The 20,833-nt window shown below is 37.5% G+C and overlaps 1 protein-coding gene across 1 annotated transcript; it reads right to left on the reverse strand.

The window, feature by feature from the left end:
- Positions 1-1,099: 1,099 nt before the first annotated feature.
- On the reverse strand, positions 1,100-20,474 carry LOC139717486 (beta-1,3-glucan-binding protein-like). Its single transcript, XM_071628991.1, has 12 exons — positions 20,283-20,474; positions 16,880-16,974; positions 15,514-15,632; positions 10,945-11,090; positions 10,253-10,327; positions 8,426-8,486; positions 7,369-7,551; positions 5,483-5,560; positions 4,073-4,190; positions 3,063-3,137; positions 1,637-1,781; positions 1,100-1,348 (listed from the first exon to the last, which is right to left on the reverse strand). The coding sequence occupies exons 1-12, from the start codon at positions 20,472-20,474 to the stop codon at positions 1,100-1,102; spliced, it is 1,536 nt and encodes a 511-aa protein (XP_071485092.1).
- Positions 20,475-20,833: the final 359 nt, after the last annotated feature.

The raw sequence follows: 20,833 nt of genomic DNA on the forward strand, positions 1-20,833 counted from the left end.
CTCTTTGTTTCTGATCATGCGACGTAGACTCGTATGTAGCTGCATAGTGCAATACATTTGAGAGAACCGAGGGGAGGAATTATCTCGGTATTCGCTTTCCCTTTTTCATTCTCTTTCCCTCTTTCTCCCCCCCCCCCCCCTTTCTCTCTTTCTTTCGTTCATTCTATCTCACGTTTTTTTCTTTGTCCTTCTTTCTCTATATATATCTCATCTCATCTCATCTCATAGCGACTTGCACACACACAAACACACACACACACACACACACACACACACACACAGTTCCGCACACACACACTTACACCCCCACACACACATAGAAACACACTCAATATAAGCGATTCCAGGCATGTTATGTTTGAGATCGTAAAGAATAAAATTAATCCTCATCGACACGTATGACGTGATTTTATTCGTGTGAATGAATTGAATCGAATGCAGGGATGTAAGAGTGTGAGAGATGTAAGATTATGACTTTTTTTTTTATATTGCCCGAAACGCATTTTCAAGAGTTTTTGGTAATCCAAATCGGTGTAATATTCACACATTAATGCCCAATAGACTGTTTTTCATATCAATTTAATATTTTTCCGATTTTTTTTTTGCAAGTAGTTCTCACATCCCTGCACGATTTTTTTTTTCTTTTTTACATTTTTATGTTGGATATTTTTTTCTTGAAAATTTCTTGATCATTCAACCAAATTGTATTATTGCCACATGTGGTCTCGAAAAAGGGTCAACAAGGAGTAAGGCCTACTTTATTTGACAAACTAAATCATTTATGAGACATTACAGCTCTGTCTCAAAACACTCTATAAACGTGTTGTCCTTTACCCCTCTATCCCCTTACCTTCATCAGAGAACAGAAAGAAATGGCGATTATTGTCAGCACTATGAACATTTGGGGGATGGTGCTTCAGAGGTTTTTGTTTTCTAAGGAGATATTCAGTTCCAAGTAGTAATTACTGCATCCTGGCACTCAAGGAAAAGAGCAGCCAGTTGCAGTGTTTAATAGTTCATATTTTGGTAATCATCATTTTCATTCATATGGCCGATTGGTAAACGAGATTGAAAAGTATCACGGGGGCAAATTTAGCATCTAGCGCTCCCTGTAATGATACGTGGTTTCATCGTGGGCGTAGACACGGATGTAGTTGACTTGCATCGCAGCATCCTCTCCGTTGTTGACGTCCTGATTCCACGTTGGCAACCAGCTATCCTTCGCCTGCCAGAAATCTGTGGCGGCAGTTGGCGACGTGTTCAGCCAGGGTTTGCTGTACGGTTGGTTCACCAGGGAGTCTCCGAAATAGTTGGTTCCCCCAACAGCAACATTCAGGATAAGGTAGAACTATCGAGGAAGAACATAATGTATATTCTTCGTCAAATGGTTCAGTCTAATACTTTTCTTTTTTCTTTTTTTTTTTGAGAAGTAGAAATAACATACATGATGTCAGTATCAAAAAACAGGAAAATCGAAGTGTTTTTGAATAGTGATATATGATACTATACAGACGAACAAAATGTTATAACAGAGCAAACTTTGCTGCTGGATACAGTTCTGGGAAGAAAAAAAATAATGTTCCCTTTTCACTTCATCAGAACGGGAGAAATGATAATTGGTGGCAAGCTGCCTTACCTCTTGGTCAAAAGGGGTCATTTTATTTCCAGAGTTGACCCAGGGGTTAGCGAGTCCCGGTGCGGCATTCTCGAAGTCAGCAAAGTCCCAGAATCCCTCAGTTCCCGGATCGACCGTGAGAATAAGCTCTGAATCAACGTAAAACCTAAAATGACACATCAGTCACATGACCGTGTAGACCAGATGAAATAAAACAGGGAAAAGGTCGGCAGTTTCTCGTCATACTACACGCCCTTAGTGACGGTACTAGAGAGAATTATGTACATTGCTAGACTAGTACACACTACGAATGCAGTCCAGACAGAGGATTAAAGGCATAATTTACCATTTGCAGATCAACAAAAACCCAGCATTCGTGCTTAAAATAGTTCCAAAATGTAAGTTTAGGATAGAAACAACCACTGTAAAAATGTGAATCCGTATAATCAATGTTAAGTGTTGTTAAATACACAAAATGTGAACAATACTTATAGTAAAAATGTTGCCAGACTGAACCGTCTACAGTTATTGTTTAGTGAGAAAAATATTGATATCTCCTCATATTTTAGGCTTTATTGCAAAAAATTCATATGATAGGATGTTTTGTGATATAACAGACCTACACATACGCATCAAATATGATATCTTGAACATTTTCTAAATCACTGTTACCAAAGGTAAACAGGACCTATAACAGTCAGGCTGCGTTCTCCTCTGTAAGGCTGATTTCGTTCGGGTTATTGAAACAGTCGAAGTTTATCTTGCAATCAGATTATAGGAGAAATCAAGTGTAATCTAATTTATAAAGTCTAGAATACAGTAGACCCTTTGTTGTCGAAAGAAGGGCTACGCGAATGAAGCACTTTGGATATCATGATTTATGATAGTCATTCTGCAAATCGTAGAAAGACAAATTTGTTTTGTCCACGTTCTCTTTCAGTAAAGGCTATAGAGAGACTTTATGTTTGTCGGAACTCGTTTTCATCTTGAAACGCCAAGTTTCTCTCTGAAAGGTCGCATTTCTCATGTAGGATTTCCATCTCTATGCCTCACATGGAAAATGTCTTTGTCGGTGAATAACACAAGGAATGCGCATAACATTTGTACGGGAAGGTCATTATATGCTAAGATACTTACTCAATTTTAAATCATTTTCGTGGACCTTTTTGTGCTAACTATAATAATTGATTCCTCTCTCATCTGACCATCAAAATTAAGAACCGCAATGTTTATACAAGGAATAAATTGTCACATTCCAAGTTATTTTTACTTTCTAAATCCCTGCATGCGTCTTTAAAGCCTTATGAAAATGGCTGACTTGGGTAATGATGTGTTTAGGGATTAAATCTGCTGGTTCAACCCTATATTACTATAATGAGGTGGCCTGAAATATAAAAAGTGAAATAAAAACATTAAAGAAGACCATAAAATTGACGCCCTGTCTAACCTGATGTTTGTGGACGTCCAGTCGAGAGCGTAGGTATGAAAACCAGTTCCAAATGTATCTGATCCGTCCAGGGTTCTGCAAGACAATGGAATTCCATAACGTTTCCCATTTGAAACTACTTTTGATATCACGCGTGAATATATTCATATGATAGGCTAACAGCTGATTTTACGAATCCGCTGGGAATGTGAAATTTAAGTCTAAATCATCTTTTATATTGCCAATTATCGACCATCACACATCGGAGCAATGTAATTTTCAAATTATATTGCCCCTCTTTCACAAGTTTTAGGGCCAAAAATCAAGGGCAGTTTTGTCTAGTCTGTTGAGCCAGTGCCCAAACTATGGATACAGGCGAGTCTTCTTGCTATGCATACAAGTGCTAGAATTAGAGAGATACAATTATGGTTGACAGAGATATTACGGATCGCTTTTGTCCTCCCACTATTATACTTCTTCACAAATTTACTGACCAGGATAATTTTGAGTCATTGCGACGTTTATCTTATAAAATGTACATTGTACGTGCTATGATTGATGCATTGCCCATTCACTATTGTTTAGCTATCATAGTTTCTACCATATTGCTCAAGTCGGGTTTTTTTTTTTTCAGCCGTGTCTTGAGAAAGAAAAGTCACTTTCAGTCTCGAAATGCTCTGTAAGGCCATTGTGACATAATTATCATTACGTCCTGTGTCACTGTGCAGTCATTTCAATACACCGAGGCTTTCTAATTGTGACACCGTAATGTTGAAATAAAGAATTGCAGATCTTTCAATTCAATTCAAATCAATTCATTTATTTTCGTTTGTTCAAAACATAACACAAAACAAATCAGGAATAACATCATAAACATAAGCATTCGACTTTGCAAAAGATAAATGATACCGATAAACATCTTTATGCCCTACACAACTGTTTTTCTATAAATCAGTCAAAATGCCCGGCACATCTGTTTTTTTTAAAATCTGTCAAACTGAATTATGATGTTAAATGAACTGATTTCTCACTTGGTACTGTGGGTGAGGGGGTAGGCATTGAACGACCATAGCGGTCCCCAGTGCATAGTTGATCCCATTTGGCTAACACCCACGGGAGAACCGCTGCTGTCAAATAGCTGTCGGTTTCCTGCAAGGTGAAAGTATTTATTTTGTAATATCTACAAATTATTCTTAAAATGTGAAGTCATGCTGCGTCAGGAGGTCTATACGAGAATCAGATTTTGTACGCCTACATACTTGAGTAGATATTCTCATACTTTCTTTCTGGGTCAAAAGCTTTCGACAATAATAATAATGAAGTATCACAATGTAGGTAAAAATTGAGTGATCCCTAGCATTTCATATTATACAGTGCTCTAAAGAGAGCTGTGTTGCACAACTAATATTCCTTACACTTGTGTTGGTCTTAAGATAGCTTTAAGATATCATGAAAGCAAAAAGTCTTGACAGAACTTACCGAATGCCTTATCACGTATTATACTAATAGTAGACGTTATCATAACTGTATAAAACTGACAACAGAATGTGTTTTGAATATTTTCTTCGTGGAACGTGCTAATGGCACGCATCTGAGAGCAGACGTTTGTTGTTGTTTTTATTTGTTTATTTTTTCTTTTATAGAAAGGATACTTCTGATTGTTAACTTTTTTATCAAAAATGTAGGCCTACTTGTTTAGCCAATAGAATAGCTGCTAGGGTTGAGGCTCGTTGACTCAAAAGCAGCATACTGCACTTGTCATGCAGGTAAAGCCATTTACTCGAGATTATGACTACAATGGGGACGATCCGCTAGATTTGAGTGTGGAGATAATCAATTTGTAAATTTATTTTGCACTGATTTCATCTTGACAGCCTATTCATTTCGAAACATGACTCCGCAGCACACATCACTTTTTGATAGTTGAAAAATACTAAAGGGGATGGCTAGTAACTGATCAGTGGGAATCGGTGGGAATGCTGGGGATGATTGTTCCAATTCTTGTGGAATTCACTTAAGAGTACACTATATACCTATTGTTGTGTGAAAATTATTTGCTTCAGAACGGTCTCATATCCAATTAATGTGCAGATTAATGCCCCGTCACTATAGAGGCATGCTAACCTGGAAACATTAAACTGCGCATTACTTGAAAATGAGACCATTCTGAAGCAAACAATTTTCACACAACAATAATGTACTCTTAAATGAATTCCACAAGGATTGGAACAATCATCCCCCAGCATTCCCACTGATTCCCACTGATCAGTTACTAGCCATCCCCTTTAAGTGTAATTCCAAAAATATTCTGTATTTATTATGCATTTATCAAAGTGTCTATTGCATTGAGTTTCTGTTTGCATGATGTGTTCATGAAAGAAAGTGCAGAAAAATGAAATTGGAGAAAAAACAATAAATAGAGTGATTTTCTTTTAATTTACCTCTGCACTCCACCAAGTCGATTTCTCCCGATGCAGGCCAAGTTCCAAAACGATTGTGTTTGGGTAGAAGCCAGATCGCTGATGAAGAAATAATAATCGCTTTCATTTGAATTGTCAGCCGATTACTTATCGCTGACATTTCAAAAATGTAGTTGCTGAATATGATTTGTGAGTAACATTATAATGTTTGCATCACTAATGTTTGTGGCTGAATGTTATCTGAAGAACAATTACGCGCTTTGCTGAACGACAGGATAAGTTTGATGACACAAATATTTTACCATACGTATAATAGGCACTATATAAATATATATAAAAACACCGTTTTGCTAATAATGTTCATTACTGCATGTTTCATTACAATTATGATCATTACTACAACATCCATCATAAGACATGTCATCTCTATAATCATTACAGGTAGATCGTCACTTTTGTTTCTGGTACCATGTTATAAAGAAACTAACTACATCATATTATATTTCAACTATTGGCTATGAAGAAACCCAAACAAGTCTTTGTCTTGTTATCGACAGAGGTAGTCCATGAGCCAAGACCCGAAAAATGGGTTGTTGGTACCATCTGAGGTGGCACAACCTTTTTGGTGTCAGTTTGTTTGTCGGGCATAGATATGCTTATCAAGCTATGATAGCATTTCCAAATGAGTAGCTTAGTCATAATAAATGAATTTTTAACCAATTTGGTCTCGTTTTTATATCCCTATACTTCTGAATCGAAACTAAACCGCTATACAAAGAAGAGCACTGCCTTCTGTATGTCCGCAGGTGTTCTGTTGTAAACGCGGTGCGCTTAGTCTTTACTCAAGGCAGCGAAGGGAATATCCAAAGGGTTATGATGTCCACAGCTGTCACGCGGTGCACTTAGTCTTTATCTAGACCAATGTACCGTTATCATATTTAAAGTTCCTCATAAAAGGGATTATCTATACTGTTTTTATACTACCCTATCAACAAATACATCAGTTTTAAACAAAAATCACTCTGTTCATTTACAATATCATTCATTATAATGTATCGTAGTGTACCGGTACATTGTTTTTGCATTATGTTATATTGTTGGAGGGAAATAAAGCGACATTGGCGTGGTATCAGCGTTTTCACCGTAGCGTTTTCGCTGGAAAATGATAAATAATTGAAAGATACGGTAAAATTCACAAGGAATTGCTTTTGTTGTTGTTGTTGTTTTTAGATAAAAGGATATACACTGTATCATGCGCTTTGGATGTTCCCTTCGCCGTCTAGAATAAAGACTAAGCGCTGTGGACATCATAACCTTTGGATATTCCCTTCGCTGCCTTGAATAAAGACTATGCGCACCGCGTTTACAACAGAACGCCTGTGAACATACCATAGAGCTGCATTTTACAGCTCTATGGAACATACAGAAGACAGTGCTCTTCTTTGTATAGCGGTTAGTTTTGATTCAGAAGTATAGGGATATAACAACGAGACCACAATGGTTAAAAATTCATTTACTATGACTAAGCTACTCATTTGGAAATGCTATCATGGCTTGATAAGCATGTCTATGCCCGACAAACAAAATGACACCAAAAAGGTTTTGCCACCTCAGATGGTACCAATATCTGGCCTGGCCCATGGACTAAGGTGTGTGTTTACATGCTGATACACCGAATAGAAATATCCTGAATAATCTCAACGATCGGTGTTAAAAAAAAAATGGCAATACTGCCTTAGGTTATAAACGCCCATGTGATACATTGATATTCGCAGTCACTGTGCTGCTTGGCACACTTAGTCGTTTTGAAAGAGAATAAACTGGGTTTAAGTCTAACAGTGGTGATGCCAAAGGCGAATAAAAAGTATAAAGAAAGACATGTGGAAGGAGAAAAAGTCGAAAGTTACCTGGCCATATCCAGTCTCCAGACGGCATCTTAGCCTCAACCTCTAGTCGCCCATACTTAAATGAAAACGTGTTCACGGTTCTGATCCTAGCCGACTGGATAGGATTGAGAATATTGCTATAACTTCCACTTCGCTCGCACCCCCACCAGGCATTACCCGTGCAAAGGTTGGCTGGTGATGAACCTGGGGAATGGATGGCATTATTATAATGTGTGGCCTATATCTTTTCACTGTAGTATAATAGAATAATAATTTTGTATTTGTATCCGCATGTTTAAAGATGTTTGTCACGATTTTTATAAAAATCACACCGGTAAATACAGTAGTAATCCCTATGAAACAGGAATGAAACACATTTAAGAGTTACCACGCTTACTGGTGGCATGACAGTAATTGAAAAAGTACAAACTTATCTAAATGCAATGAATATAGTTTGGAATGTGGGTTGGTGTAAACACAAATACATGATGACATTAGAGACAAGCGTCTACGAAAATTTCCCGAACAGCATAATTTTTTGTCAGTTAATTCGCTTTTTAAAGACATTGAGCTTCTGTTTGACATACGTATGACAAGAATGCAAACGAGAGACTGGTAACAAATCGACTTGAGCCCAGATCACAATCGGGGTCAGTTTAATCAAATTCAAATTTCGTTTTTGGGTTTTTTTTTTCGCCAAAACTTGGTGTACAATCATCCTTTTAATCCAAGAATGATTGTATAATTGTGTATGTTATTGATTTTGTACAAAATTCTGCAATTCAGCCATCTTCATGACTGCAAATGAATTTTTAAATAAACCATTACCATTACCATCACCATTAGTACGCTTCACTCTTTGTTTTGTGTGTGTGTGTGTGTAGCAAAGGATAAATGCAAGTACAACATAAATGAGTATACAGGTTAAAAAAATGGCGAAAATTAGTAATGAAAAAGAAAAACATGTAATTAATTGACCAAGATGAACAACAATGTAATGTATCAACATTGGAGGGACACGTCAATGAAATGACTGTTCATGTGATTCCTGGTAAAAAGTATATTCAATAAATCTTACCCCATAGATTGAGGATTCCATTGTACAGGAACTCTTCTCCGTATTTGTCAGAGGTAAGAGTCTGGTGAATATAAACAAATTAATAACCAAGGTCAGCAAGGTGGTTCCTTTTCAAAAAAAAAAGGATAAATCTGCGCTTATACGGACAATTACTTATTATCCTCAAAAAAATTGCAGTATCATTGCATACATGTCGAGCTATTAATTGTGACCAGTCGTGGCAGCTATATATGGATAAAATCACGTAATAACTAATAATTATACCCTTTGTGGCTAAACCCCTTTTTCACCATACTGAGATTTTATTTGGCAGGATTTTGAGTAGGTCCAGTTTGCCTTGATTTGATTTGATTTGATTTGATTTATTTATTCTCTGTATGCCATTTTTTTTTCAAATACATCAACTTTCTGCAATTTCATTAACATAGGAATAAGGGTTAGGGAGAGAGAGAGAGAGAGAGAGAGAGAGAAGAAAGGAAGGGGAGGAGATGATAAAAACCTCCGGATACTATAGTCTCGCCAGATCAACTCGACATACCTCTATACCTAGACACATACATGCACATACTGTATTTATACTAATAAATTACAGTGATGTATTCACATAATAAGTGTTGCTCTTGTCATGTAAAAGTTACATTGAATGAGAAAGAGAGAAAAAGGAGAAGAAGAAGACAAAAAGCAATCATCTGTATGCACAGCATAAATTTCTACGTGCCCTTTCAGGGCATGACGTTATAGTGAACCATGATTCGCCCGACATAACATAAATAATGAACAACAGAGAAGGAATGAATCCCAGTGGATCAGAGGGGGACAGTGTACTGCAGGTGCATCCGCACGTGCAGAGACTCGGAGAGAAAGAAACATAATACATGTAGATACAACAATGAACAAAGAATAAGTCATCAAGTGTTTCTACAGAAAGTATCACCGGTACTGTGAAATCAAAATTTTCTTTACTGCCTTTTTAAATGAATGAATAGACTTAATGTTACGTAATTCAAGTGGAAGTCTATTCCAAATATCTGGGCCAGTATGTCTTACGGATTTGTGTGCTAGGAGTGTTTTGGGGTTACTCAAGTGTACATCCATTGCTTGCCTTGTAGGATAAGAATGGATTTCTGAGTTCAGCTGGAACATATCAATAAATGAAGAGGGTAATAAGTCAGTATTAAAGCGGAACATCAAAAGTGCATTTTGTAAAGTGTTGATGTCGTTCACCTTTAAGATCTTAAAGCAGAAGAAAAGGGGATCTGTGTGATCATTATAACCAGCATTTGCACATATACGAATAACTTTCTTTTGCAATTTTAATATAGTATTGTTAGCAGACACCGAGTTGATAATGACCTGAAGGGAAGCACGAGAGGTGGTGTACAAAGTCAATGGGCAGTGATGGGGATTGTAGAAATCTTCGAGAATGGATTCAAACGCAGTAGAATTATTTTCATATCAAGGGTAGCCTTCTTAATGCAGGACTTCTCGTCTGAAGGATATTGCCCTTATTACCCCAGCTTTGTTAGGTATCATTTAACGTGAGTCTAGAGGGCTATCATAAGTAATAAACAGTTTTCCCCCACTTCGCATGATTCAAATACAAGGATTCCCGGTCTTAAACCCCAAATATAGCACTGTGATCCTTCATTTCCGCGCTTTGAGTAGATAGTTAAGATAGAAAGTTAAGCAAATCTGTATGCAAAGGTAGTGATGTTATAGAATAATGCATGATAGATGAAGATCCGTGTGATATTTGATATCTTCACCAACGAAAACTTGTGTAGCCAAGATCAGTATAAGGTTCTTATTGCACTTGTTTCGACTTACTGGTTTGATGTACAGAATGCCATCACGAACGTAGCTGTTGGAACGGTTGTTGGTGTAATACTGGAACTCCCAGTTCTGAGGTAAGGGAAGGTTTAAGAGCAACACCAATGTGTATTTCCAAAAACGTACATTCTTCCCTTTCGGGCCAGAAAACACAGCCATAGCAAGCTCTCGGCCAGTCAGATCTTCTCATTTTCAAATGATTTTGTAAATCCGTTTTCAACATCATGCAAACATGTATATTATGAGTATGGTCATACTTGCGGCAATTAGGATAACATACAGTCAATCCCGTCAACAGGCGTCTCTATGGCAAATTGGGACAACTTCATTTTACGAAACATTTGTTTCGAATAAATGATCAAAGGCCAGAAATAAAAAGAAAATACTATAGTGTACAACGAAAAAAAAATGTATTATACTGTATATATCCCTGTCTGCTAGAGCACTAAAAACTGGGTGTAGATAGAAGATGAAGGAGTAGCAGCAGAAGAAGAAAGGGAGACACGTAAAGAATGAATATGAAGAAGCGAAGAGGAAAACAACAAGAGGAAGATCAGGATTCAGACATTGACGGGCTTGTATTTTAACCACGTCAGTGTCAGGGACTTTGTACAGTGTAAGACGCTAAGGGATTTTCTGTCCCAATTAGCATCCGAAGCACAGACTTGAAAGAAAGAGTTAATGCTCACTCCTCCACCACCGGCGGTGATCTCGTGCTCCCAAATATGATGGTTGAACGAATCGAACTCTTCCTGGAAGATGAGACCGTTGCATGGCGGCAGGTTCTGATCACATGAAGAGCTGCATGGGTAACTGCTGCATGTAGAGTCCTCAGCTGGAAGAATCATGACGTAGAATAATTATGACATATCAATGGGGTTTTTTCACATAAAATCATCGCGTAAAAAAAAAAAAAAAAAAAAAAAAAAAAAAACGGGAATTGCAATTCCGCCTGCAAAGTTGAATCAAACAAAAAGTAATAATTTACACGAGCGAATAACTTCAACAACAATCAAAGGCTAAGTTCACCGAAATGTCTGTACGGTGAATTGAGTAAATGCAGCAATATTTGTAGATTACATGGGTGAAAGTTTGAGGGAAATCGGATTATCCGTTCAAAAGTGCGGCCATCGCTGTCACTGTGTCAAGGGTAATTATGTGACAGTCATCAATATCACGACATATAACTTAATCATTACTCATAATGTCTATGTTTGCCTTTAAGTATTATGGGGCAAAAACGGCAAAAAAGTGAAAAACCTGTAAAAACTTCTGAATAGGATTCTAAGAAGTCTAACAGCATTAGGCAAAGTCTTTCTTTTTTGTTTCTCACCTGTAGCAGTTGCTAAGCAGCTGCAAAGTAAGAGTATGCACAGGGGCCACCACATTGCGACTTTGGAGATGCGTCTTGAGCGTCGATCCTCTCGGCAATGTCTTATCTATCGACTGAAGATGGAGACCAGAGCTACAGCAGCCCCCTTCCCTTACTGCTGTTATGAAAGCTTGCGTAAGTGGTCGTGCCTATCTCTAATGTTAGTTACATATTAATAAAGATGTACTATTAAATCCTGCCGCTAGCCACGCCATGTGTTCATTTCTCTGCACTTATCTGCCTGATGATAAGTCACACGAATCACTTGACGGTCTATTATGCTCTACAGGCAGAAGATATCCTCTTTTACATTTCCTTGAACCCATAGTCATCGAGAAGATACTTCTAATGAATCATGAAGAAAATAGCGATAGTGATTATTATGCTCTTCTCTTCTTCTTCGTGTATTAGAGTGACTACAATCAACTTGTTGATAATTCTGTCATTTTCGGGGAAGTCTATTAAAGTTGCACAAGTCTTCAAAGGGTTCAAGTTTAAACTTCATATCAGGAACACTATGATTACCAAAATATTGTCGTTTTATCAATAACTAGCAGATGATAATTAATGGTATCGAAACGACAGCAATATGACGGAGGATATAATGATTTTTCTGCAAATGTGAGGAATGGAAAAATATTTGCCTAAACACGGGATGGAATCTCACACGCGCAATAGAAATAGGTCTGCGGAATGGAAACATTGAATGCTAAGTTTCATTTGAAACAATACATATTATTGGTAAATCGAATAACGATAGTAAAAGAATACAGATTTAAGACAAACCGCAAAAAAAAAAGAGAAAGAAAAAACGTTCCATTCAAGGCTGTGAAACATGCACTCGCTTATAATCGATATCGTCGTCAATCGTTACACATAATTTCCCTCCTCCTCTGGAGGATCTCCTCTGTCTCAGTAAAAAAAAAAAAAAAAAAAAAAATGTCCCTGAGAAGCGAACATCTGGCGCGAACGATTCTGTTTACCCCACCTTAGTTGGCGACTTGCCTAGACATTTACTGATAACGCAGAACAAACACATCATAGACAAAACTCATCAAAGACATTATTAACTTAGAACTTGACGATTAAAAACTGACAAACATGACAGGAACAGTATTGCACGAAGAATTTTCGGAAATATATTACATTGCACATTTAATGTAACTAAACACATTCCGAAATACAACATTGGACAGAGTGTGTACACAATCCCCACAGCCGAAAATGGTCAAGATTCTATGGAGTTTCATTTCTCCTTCTTCTTCTTCAAGTTCTATTGTCCTCTCTTCTCATAATACAACTCTTTTCGAATCGCATTCAAAACCTGACCCTTGTGTGTGTGTGTGTGTTTGTGTGTGTGTTTGTTTATTTATTCATTCATTTATTTATTTGTTTGTTTGTTTGTTTGTTTGTTTGCATTCCATGCCTCTGGACACATCGCCTTGACATTATCCACATTGATCCAGTCAAAATAATTTATAGTCAAAACAATAGAAGGCCCAAAATATAATAATTCTGAAGTATGCCCAGCCTCGGGGAAAGAGGGGGTTGGACACTCATATCGTGTTGCCAAGGTGTCATCTTCTGTGGTACATGTACACCAAACTAGTGGATCCCCTAACATTCGTTGAAGATTATTTTGCGCACATGCATCTACAAGACTTGATGGTACATCCAACACTTTCTGTGCCAGTTATTACTTTGGACGGTATGCACAAAGCTATGGAGCTTCCTGTGCCTATTGGCACTCGAAGCACGCGAAGGGTTACAGCATACATAATATGTACGTTTTTTAAAGACATAGTTTCCCATTTCCAGATGAAACAGAAACCCAGCATTAGTTCTTCAAAATAGTTCTAAAATGTGAGTTAGGAATAGAAGCAACCACTGTAGAAATGTTAATCAGTTTAACATTCTACAGTTATGGTGTACTGAGGACCAAAAACACAATTATCTCCTTATATTTTAGGCTTTATTGCGAAATCTGCCATCGCAATCTAAAGGCTGACGATGTTTGCTTCTATTACGAGATTTTTAAATTGCAACTGATTGGCAAATTGCTCCAAGTTAAGCACGCATGAGTGAGCACATCTCATGGTAATCTGTCAAGTTTTCATGGCTTCTGTGATAGGTATTGTAAATTCAATTACCTCCATGTGGCATTTGATAGTGTATGTATTATATAAAATTTGTTTCGTACTTAGCAGACTACTGAATAACTCCTTACTGAAATATCGAACAGGGCAGTAAGTTGGCTCAGTCGGTAGCGCGTCTGCCTCCCGATCCTAAGGGCCCGGGTTCGAACCCGAGTCTGGACTGAGCAATGTTGTGTGTAATCATACCGTCCCCTCTAGCAAGAGGCAAAACACTCTGTCCCTCGGGTAGCACATAAAATTGAGAGAATCACAATTCATGCACGCAAAAGATCCCGCTTCATTTATTCATCGCAAAGAGCAGGGTGTTTACCCCAGTGAAGTGGTCCCACCTCACATCCAAATGAACCCCATGGAACACCAGCTTAGTGTAGCTGAATATGGGCTATCCAGCCACCTTCTCAGACGGAAATGAACAAACAAACAAACAAACAAACAATAAATAAATAAATAAATAAATGAATACAAGCAGTGTCTATATGACTAGATGGTTGTCTAATGCTGAATTGATCATCTATTTCCAATTCATTCTAAACAAAATGCCGCAAAAATAACAAACAAACTCTGAGCTGGGATCATCCATACCTGCACTTAAGTAGCACATACATCAATCAGTAAGGGAAAAACCTACGTACTGTATACACTGGATACACCATTTGACGGCACTTAGCTAATTATTTCAAGGACATTGAAAAGAGAAACAATGCAAGAGGTACAGGGGGACTGGAAAGGGTTTTATTTGAATTACAAAACTTGTCAAAAAGAAATAAAAAAAAAAACAGTGTGCATATCTAGCAAAATTTATGTTGATATTCATACAGAGAGCATTCGAAATGAATGCAGCAGATTTCAGTTAGGACCTGAAAGAAGGACTAAACCTTTGTCAAAAGACAGACCTGACTAATTTGTCACGTTTCAATCTCTCCCTGCCTAAAGATATGAAATGAAACAGGACAGCTGAGAGTTTTGAAATCAAAAGACAACATGACGTAATAATTGAGAACTCATGACGACCCATGACAACTCTGCTCTGTTAGTAACTCAATAAGTCATACATCGGATTATCCTTTCACTATTAGGCCCTACTAGATGTCTGGTCACTAACACGAATGCAAGGTTGCGCCTACTCACTGTAGGTGGACATGGTGTACAAACTTTGCAAGATAGGTAGGCATTGTATGCCTAACATATAAATAGATAAATAGAATATGAAGTCTTTTGAACCAGAGAGAAGAAATCATGGGTCAAATGATTATCTTTGTCCATAATGTCATGATTTACATCGAAGAAACTTCATCGGTTCTCATTGAGTTTAACTAGTCAGATATTTAGCCAGCTGTGTTCAGCAAGAAACGATTGCTCTCCGTGGTTTGTTTTTACGTCGTCAATCACACCGTACTTGTCAACTGTTAATTTGGCATATCTGAAGGCGACTGGGCAATGATCAACTGACACTTCACGTCTCCATTCCTTAGCTCGCGCGCTGCCGGGAAATGTCGTCGTGTAGGTGACGACACACGAAATTTTCTTTGCAAAGTAAGTCTCGAGGACAATCTTTATTGAAGAGCGCCCTCTAAGGTTTCTCCGTTTGTTGAGATTAATTTGGCAGCCAAGTAGTTTTCTTACATCGAACTGTTTCGCGTAAATATCTGAGAGGACAAACTGCAGTCTCCTCGTTTGTACGTTGCCAAGAGGAACATGGCTGTTCACAAAACATTTGTTTGCACTTTCACGATGGGGTTCGTTGAAGGGGTTTCGCTTCCTCGATGTCGACTGGTCGAAGACGATTTCTGAAACGACGTTCGGAGTGGTCACGATTTCGTCCAAATTCACCGTAGTGTAGGCTTTGTGGCTGTCATTGAAAGATAAAAGCAGTTATAGAGTGTAATGATCCTTGAGTTTATCGTTGTTTTGGGTTCAGTGGCGTATCTGGGGGGGGGGGGGGGGGGCAAAGGGGCACGTGCCCCGGGCGCCACTCCTTGGGGATGCCAAAAACGAAAAAACGAAAAAAAAAAAAAAAAAAAAAACTCGCCCGGACGGGGGTACTGAGAAAGGAGGGGGGGGGGGGGCAGAACACCAAATCAAACAAGATAAAAACAAAACATAATGATGACGCGGACAAAATGACAATGTTTATTGTGTTCACGCAAGGATTTCATGTTTTGTAAGCTGAAGTATACAAAATTTTTGGCTCGCTCGCTGCGCTCGCTCGCCAAAATTTATATAAAAAAGAAGATAAGAATAAAACGTGATGATGACGCGGACAAAATGACAATGTCTACTGTGTTCACACATGTCATTTTATATCTAGCAGGAAAATGTAACATGGAGTTCCCGCTGCAATTTCTTTCGTTCTGAAGCGATCGCCGATTGGATCAAAAGAGGGCGCCAACAGTTTCGATCATGGGGGGGGGGGGGCGAAAAAAAAACACGAGTCAAACAAGATAAGAACAAAACGTAATGATGATGCGGAAATGTACAAATTTCGGCTCACTCGCTCGTACTGATCTAGAGTATTTTTTCAAGTCCTCAGTGTGTTGTTATAAATCGTTATCTATAGGGCCATCACTATATCTAGATTAGAATTGTAAGATTTAATAACCAAAACATGACAAGAATTCCATGTTTTGTGATGTAAAATACAAAACTTTTCGGCTCGCTCGCTGCGCTCGCTCGCCAAAATTTATCAAAATTTATGAAAGTTTATTACATTTAAATCACCCTCAAATGACCCCTTTTTAAGTGCTTGAAAAAGCATATCATGTGGACATAAACATGTGTAAGAAATATTCCTTGATAATACAGATACTAATAACTCATAGTGTGAACCATTGCTATATTAGAATAAAGTAAGACTGGTTCCAAGTTTAACACTTTTTTAGATTGAAAGTAACGATACTTTTCGAATCCTGCACGAATGTGTTCTCGGAATATTCAAAATACTACACCGTCATGAACTGTTACCTCATATCTTTCACTGTTCAAGAAACAGAAAGTCATCATAAGATTGCTTACGCTTTCATAAATGGTAGTCGCCAATTCTTGACAGTAAACCATCGTCGCACAGTAGTTGCTCGAGGACGCTCGGTTCGTTGATACTTTTCTGAGGAAGTCCCTTGAAGAAATATCATATTCTGCCGTTTCTTCAACTTTGTAATCGTGGAGCCCGTCAGATCTTTCTCTTCGAAGAAAACCTAAAGGATTATAAATCATGAAGTATTACAAGAATAAACTCTTCTCTAACAATTTAAGAAATATCAAAATTAATGGTTTTGTAGTTGCACTACTATGATTGTATATACAGTGTGCATGGAAGAGCAAAACAATATACATGTATTGGGGATCTTCACTGTTTCTTTCTTTTAGGGGACAAACGTGATACTTCTTTAATATCAACTTTCTCTGAGCGATGTAACTTGTATTAGTCGGGTACCTAAGGGGGGGGGGTCACCGTGCATCCCCCCCCCCCCCCAGGACTCCTCGAAACTTACATTTTCAGGATCCTCATGACATACCAAAACATAATCAAGATGTTAACAGGAACGAAAAGTGGCTGTTCTAGGTGAAATTTAATGTATTCTATTGTTTTTCATAGTTTCTTATGTATTTCTTTGTTTTTCAACTTTTTCAACTTTTGCTTTTTCTTTGTTTTTCTATCAGAAATTGTCACTGACCACTTTTCTACCATAATTAGCACAAAACTAATCAATGAAAGTGATTACTGTAAAAATAATCAGGCAGGTTTTCATGACCTTCATGACAGAGCACCTGTTTTCCATAGGAAATGTACACAAAAGCACAAAATTGTGCCCGTTTTGGGACGACATTCCGCTACAAAAATGGGCGTGACTTCGCACAAGTATGAGGGGAAGTTGCAAATTTGGTCTCGAAAGTTGCGTGAGACTTGAACAAAACAAATTGTGCTAATTATGGTAGAAAAGTGGTCAGTGACAATTTCCAATAGAAAAAAAAAGAAAAAACAAAAGTTGAAAAAGTTGAAAAACAAAGAAATACATAAGAAATTATGAAAAACAATAGAATACATTAAATTTCACCTAGAACAGCCACTTTTCGTTCCTGTTAACATCTTGATTATGTTTTGGTATGTCATGAGGATCCTGAAAATGTAAGTTTCGAGGAGTCCTGGGGGGATGCACGGTGACCCCCCCCCCCCCCCTTAGGTACCCGACTATATCTTGTGTAATACGATACTGTATTTCCTTGTGAACGTGCTTACTGTCTATGGGCAAGTAGTAACCTGAGAATAAGATTATTATGTTCACATGCATTTTTGATCTATGAAAAAATACTTGTTTTTTTTTAGAAAAAAACCCGACGCTATCCGTATTTCTACAGACCACTGTGTGTTACTGAAGCAGGATATGGCACGTCTGAACCTCGCTCATATATTGAATATTATGTGAGTAGTCATTGGTGACTGCTCTGATCTCCTTCCTTCTGCCATTTCCTAATAAATGCACGTCTTTGATTTGATGACCAGACATTATTATAAACTGCCTTGATGTCGGTAAAATGTATTTTGTCATGACTGCAACCTCTAAGGCATATTATACAGAGAATAATATCATAAACTCAGCAAAAAAGAGAAAATTAAACACTTTTTGAGTTCAAAATTTTTCATGGAAGATTTTGATGAAAATCATTGTACTATATACCGTAATGAGGTAAATAATTCAGTTGGCTATCAAACTAGTGAAACCCTACGCATAAGCAAGCATGAGTCTTCCGATGCACAAAAGTAAAAATTGCAAATATTGACATGTTGTCTTATATTTGGAAATTTGATTTGATTTGATTTGATTTGATTAGATTTGATTTGATTTCTGCTGAATTCCGTTACATCAGATATAATTGTGTACAAGCCATTTATGACAAACAGTATATCAACAGATAGTTTTTAGTACAAAACAAACAAGTACAAACAGCTTAGGGACCTTAAGCAGAAGGGTCTCCAAAAACAAGCCGAGGCTTGACGGTATGGAGACCCTATACTGAGCTACTCTGGATAGAATAAGGGATAGAAAGAGAGAGGGAAGGGTAGGCGGAAAGGGGAAAACTATACTTACAGAGTGTATGTGTACCACTCCAACTACTTTACAGTAATAGTAATGATAATAAATGAATCTGCTATTAAAGTTAACACGTTCAGGGGCCTTTGCCGTAGTAATGATCGAATATGCACTAGGGCCTATATGGAAAATAGTAACAAATGATTACAAAGCATTCTACATGTGGTTATTTGACATGAAATAACAAGATATATAATGGTTATATGCCCTCCAAGATAACAATGAAAACGAAAGACCAGTTTAACATAATAAGAAACATGAATGAAATAGCCAAAGTAAATTTTCTGTTCTCTTTATCTCTTTATGGCTTCAAACAAAATCAGAGTTGGGAACTAAAAAGGGAAAATAAGAATTTTCTGTCAACTAAAACTTCAAATGACCTAGGTAGTAAGTGCACAAAGATGATTAAATGAACAGAATATCTTTATTTAATTCTTTTTATTTATTAATTTGATAATTCATGAGAAATTGAAGAATCAAACATTATAAACTATCACTTTTTTTCTAATTTGAGAAATCACTTCAAATTCCTACCATTTTTGTATAATGTATATTGCTTCTTCTCTCATTTCTTTTGAACGTCAATTTGACAGAAGATTCTTCATTTTCCCCCATTATTTTAGCCTTTGTTAATCTGTCGGACTTCAGAGATATTACAGAGGCTACAGCTTTATTTTTGCAACTTAATTCATGTTTGTTACTGTGTTAGATTTGTCTATTATTTAAAAAAGCACTTATGAAGAACATGCATGAATGACAAGTAGCTAATTTTTCCTTTTTTTTTTTACTTTTGTGAGTATGAAGAGAAAAACGAAGTTGTTCACTTTTTATTGACCCACCAGGTTGATAGCCAATAAAACTATATGGCAGATCTAATACATTAACGTTTAGCCAAATATTCTATGAGAAATATAAACTTGAAAAAGCGTTTGCTTTCTTTCTTTCTTTTGCTGAGTGTATAATGATGATTATTTTTCTCAATATTGTTATTGTTATTATCATTATTATTGTCATCATTATTATTATACTTGAGTAAAAGAATGGTCAAAGTCTACACCTGCATCATATAGGACTTTTAAAGTGTTTCATCAATTTTCCATCCTGGACGCTAACACACACACAAAAATGAATGTAATTGCTTACCCGTTTTGTTTTTTGTTTCTCAAAAAAAAAAAAAAAAAAAGAAAAAGAGCTTCCCCGGCAAGATTGAGATTTAATGCCGAGTAAGGATTTTCACCACATACGTATCAATCGCGTGCGTGTGTGTGTACATGTGCTTGTGTGTGTAAAGCATTGTGAATACGTGTGCTTGTGTGTAAAGCATTGTGAATACACTTTGAATGTTGATGATTTCAGCAAAAAAGTGCAAAAACCCAAAGTCTAGTGCTAAGCTGTGTCATGCCTAATTTTACCTGAAGTGGTCTAAATGCATCCGAGTGTTCTTCCAGGTGGGGGATGGGTACGACGGAATCCGCAGATGTAGCCAGCCAGAGCTCTCGCGCCACACCCTGGCACAGGGATGGCCATATTTCTGGATGATTCAAGAACGCCTCTGCGCTCGCCCAGTCGGGCTCGTCCTGTGAAATGTCTTGCAGAAACTCCATAAATCTCTAGTGGGAAGCTCTCACAGAATAAGTCCTCCCTGTTCCGGGCTTTGGTCTCTTTACTTTCCAAGTGAGTATCAATGTTTTCTTGCTGTATGCCTTTCACGACTCATTTTGAAATAATAAGCGATGGGGATGTTGTGGTGGTAACTGCGAAGTACACTGACGTCACAGTGCCCAACACCATGTGCACCACGCGCAAGGATCAGAGACGCTATGCGGTCTGACGTCATAAAGGACAACGCACGCGTTCTCATTTCAATTTGTGTACATGTATTTTTTACCTCCGCTAAGGCAGGAGGTTATGTTTTCATTACGGTTGGTTTGTGTGTTTGTTTGTTTGTCTGTGTGCAAAATAG

This window comes from Diadema antillarum, unplaced genomic scaffold (assembly GCF_040938485.1).
Source record: "Diadema antillarum isolate AM-2024a unplaced genomic scaffold, OU_Dant_1.0 scf00000075, whole genome shotgun sequence".
In the NCBI taxonomy this organism is placed as follows: domain Eukaryota; kingdom Metazoa; phylum Echinodermata; class Echinoidea; order Diadematoida; family Diadematidae; genus Diadema; species Diadema antillarum.

What these genes read in the sequence shown, in the direction of transcription:
- LOC139717486 (XM_071628991.1), bottom strand. Translation starts at nt 20,474, where the DNA reads ATGGAGTTTCTGCAAGACATTTCACAGGACGAGCCCGACTGGGCGAGC. An exon ending in TGGAATCCTCAATCTATGGG is followed by an intron (nt 7,552 to 8,425) that starts GTAAGATTTATT and finishes TCCATTCCCCAG; the next exon opens with GTTCATCACCAGCCAACCTT. An exon ending in TGGACGTCCACAAACATCAG is followed by an intron (nt 1,782 to 3,062) that starts GTTAGACAGGGC and finishes GTGTCATTTTAG; the next exon opens with GTTTTACGTTGATTCAGAGC.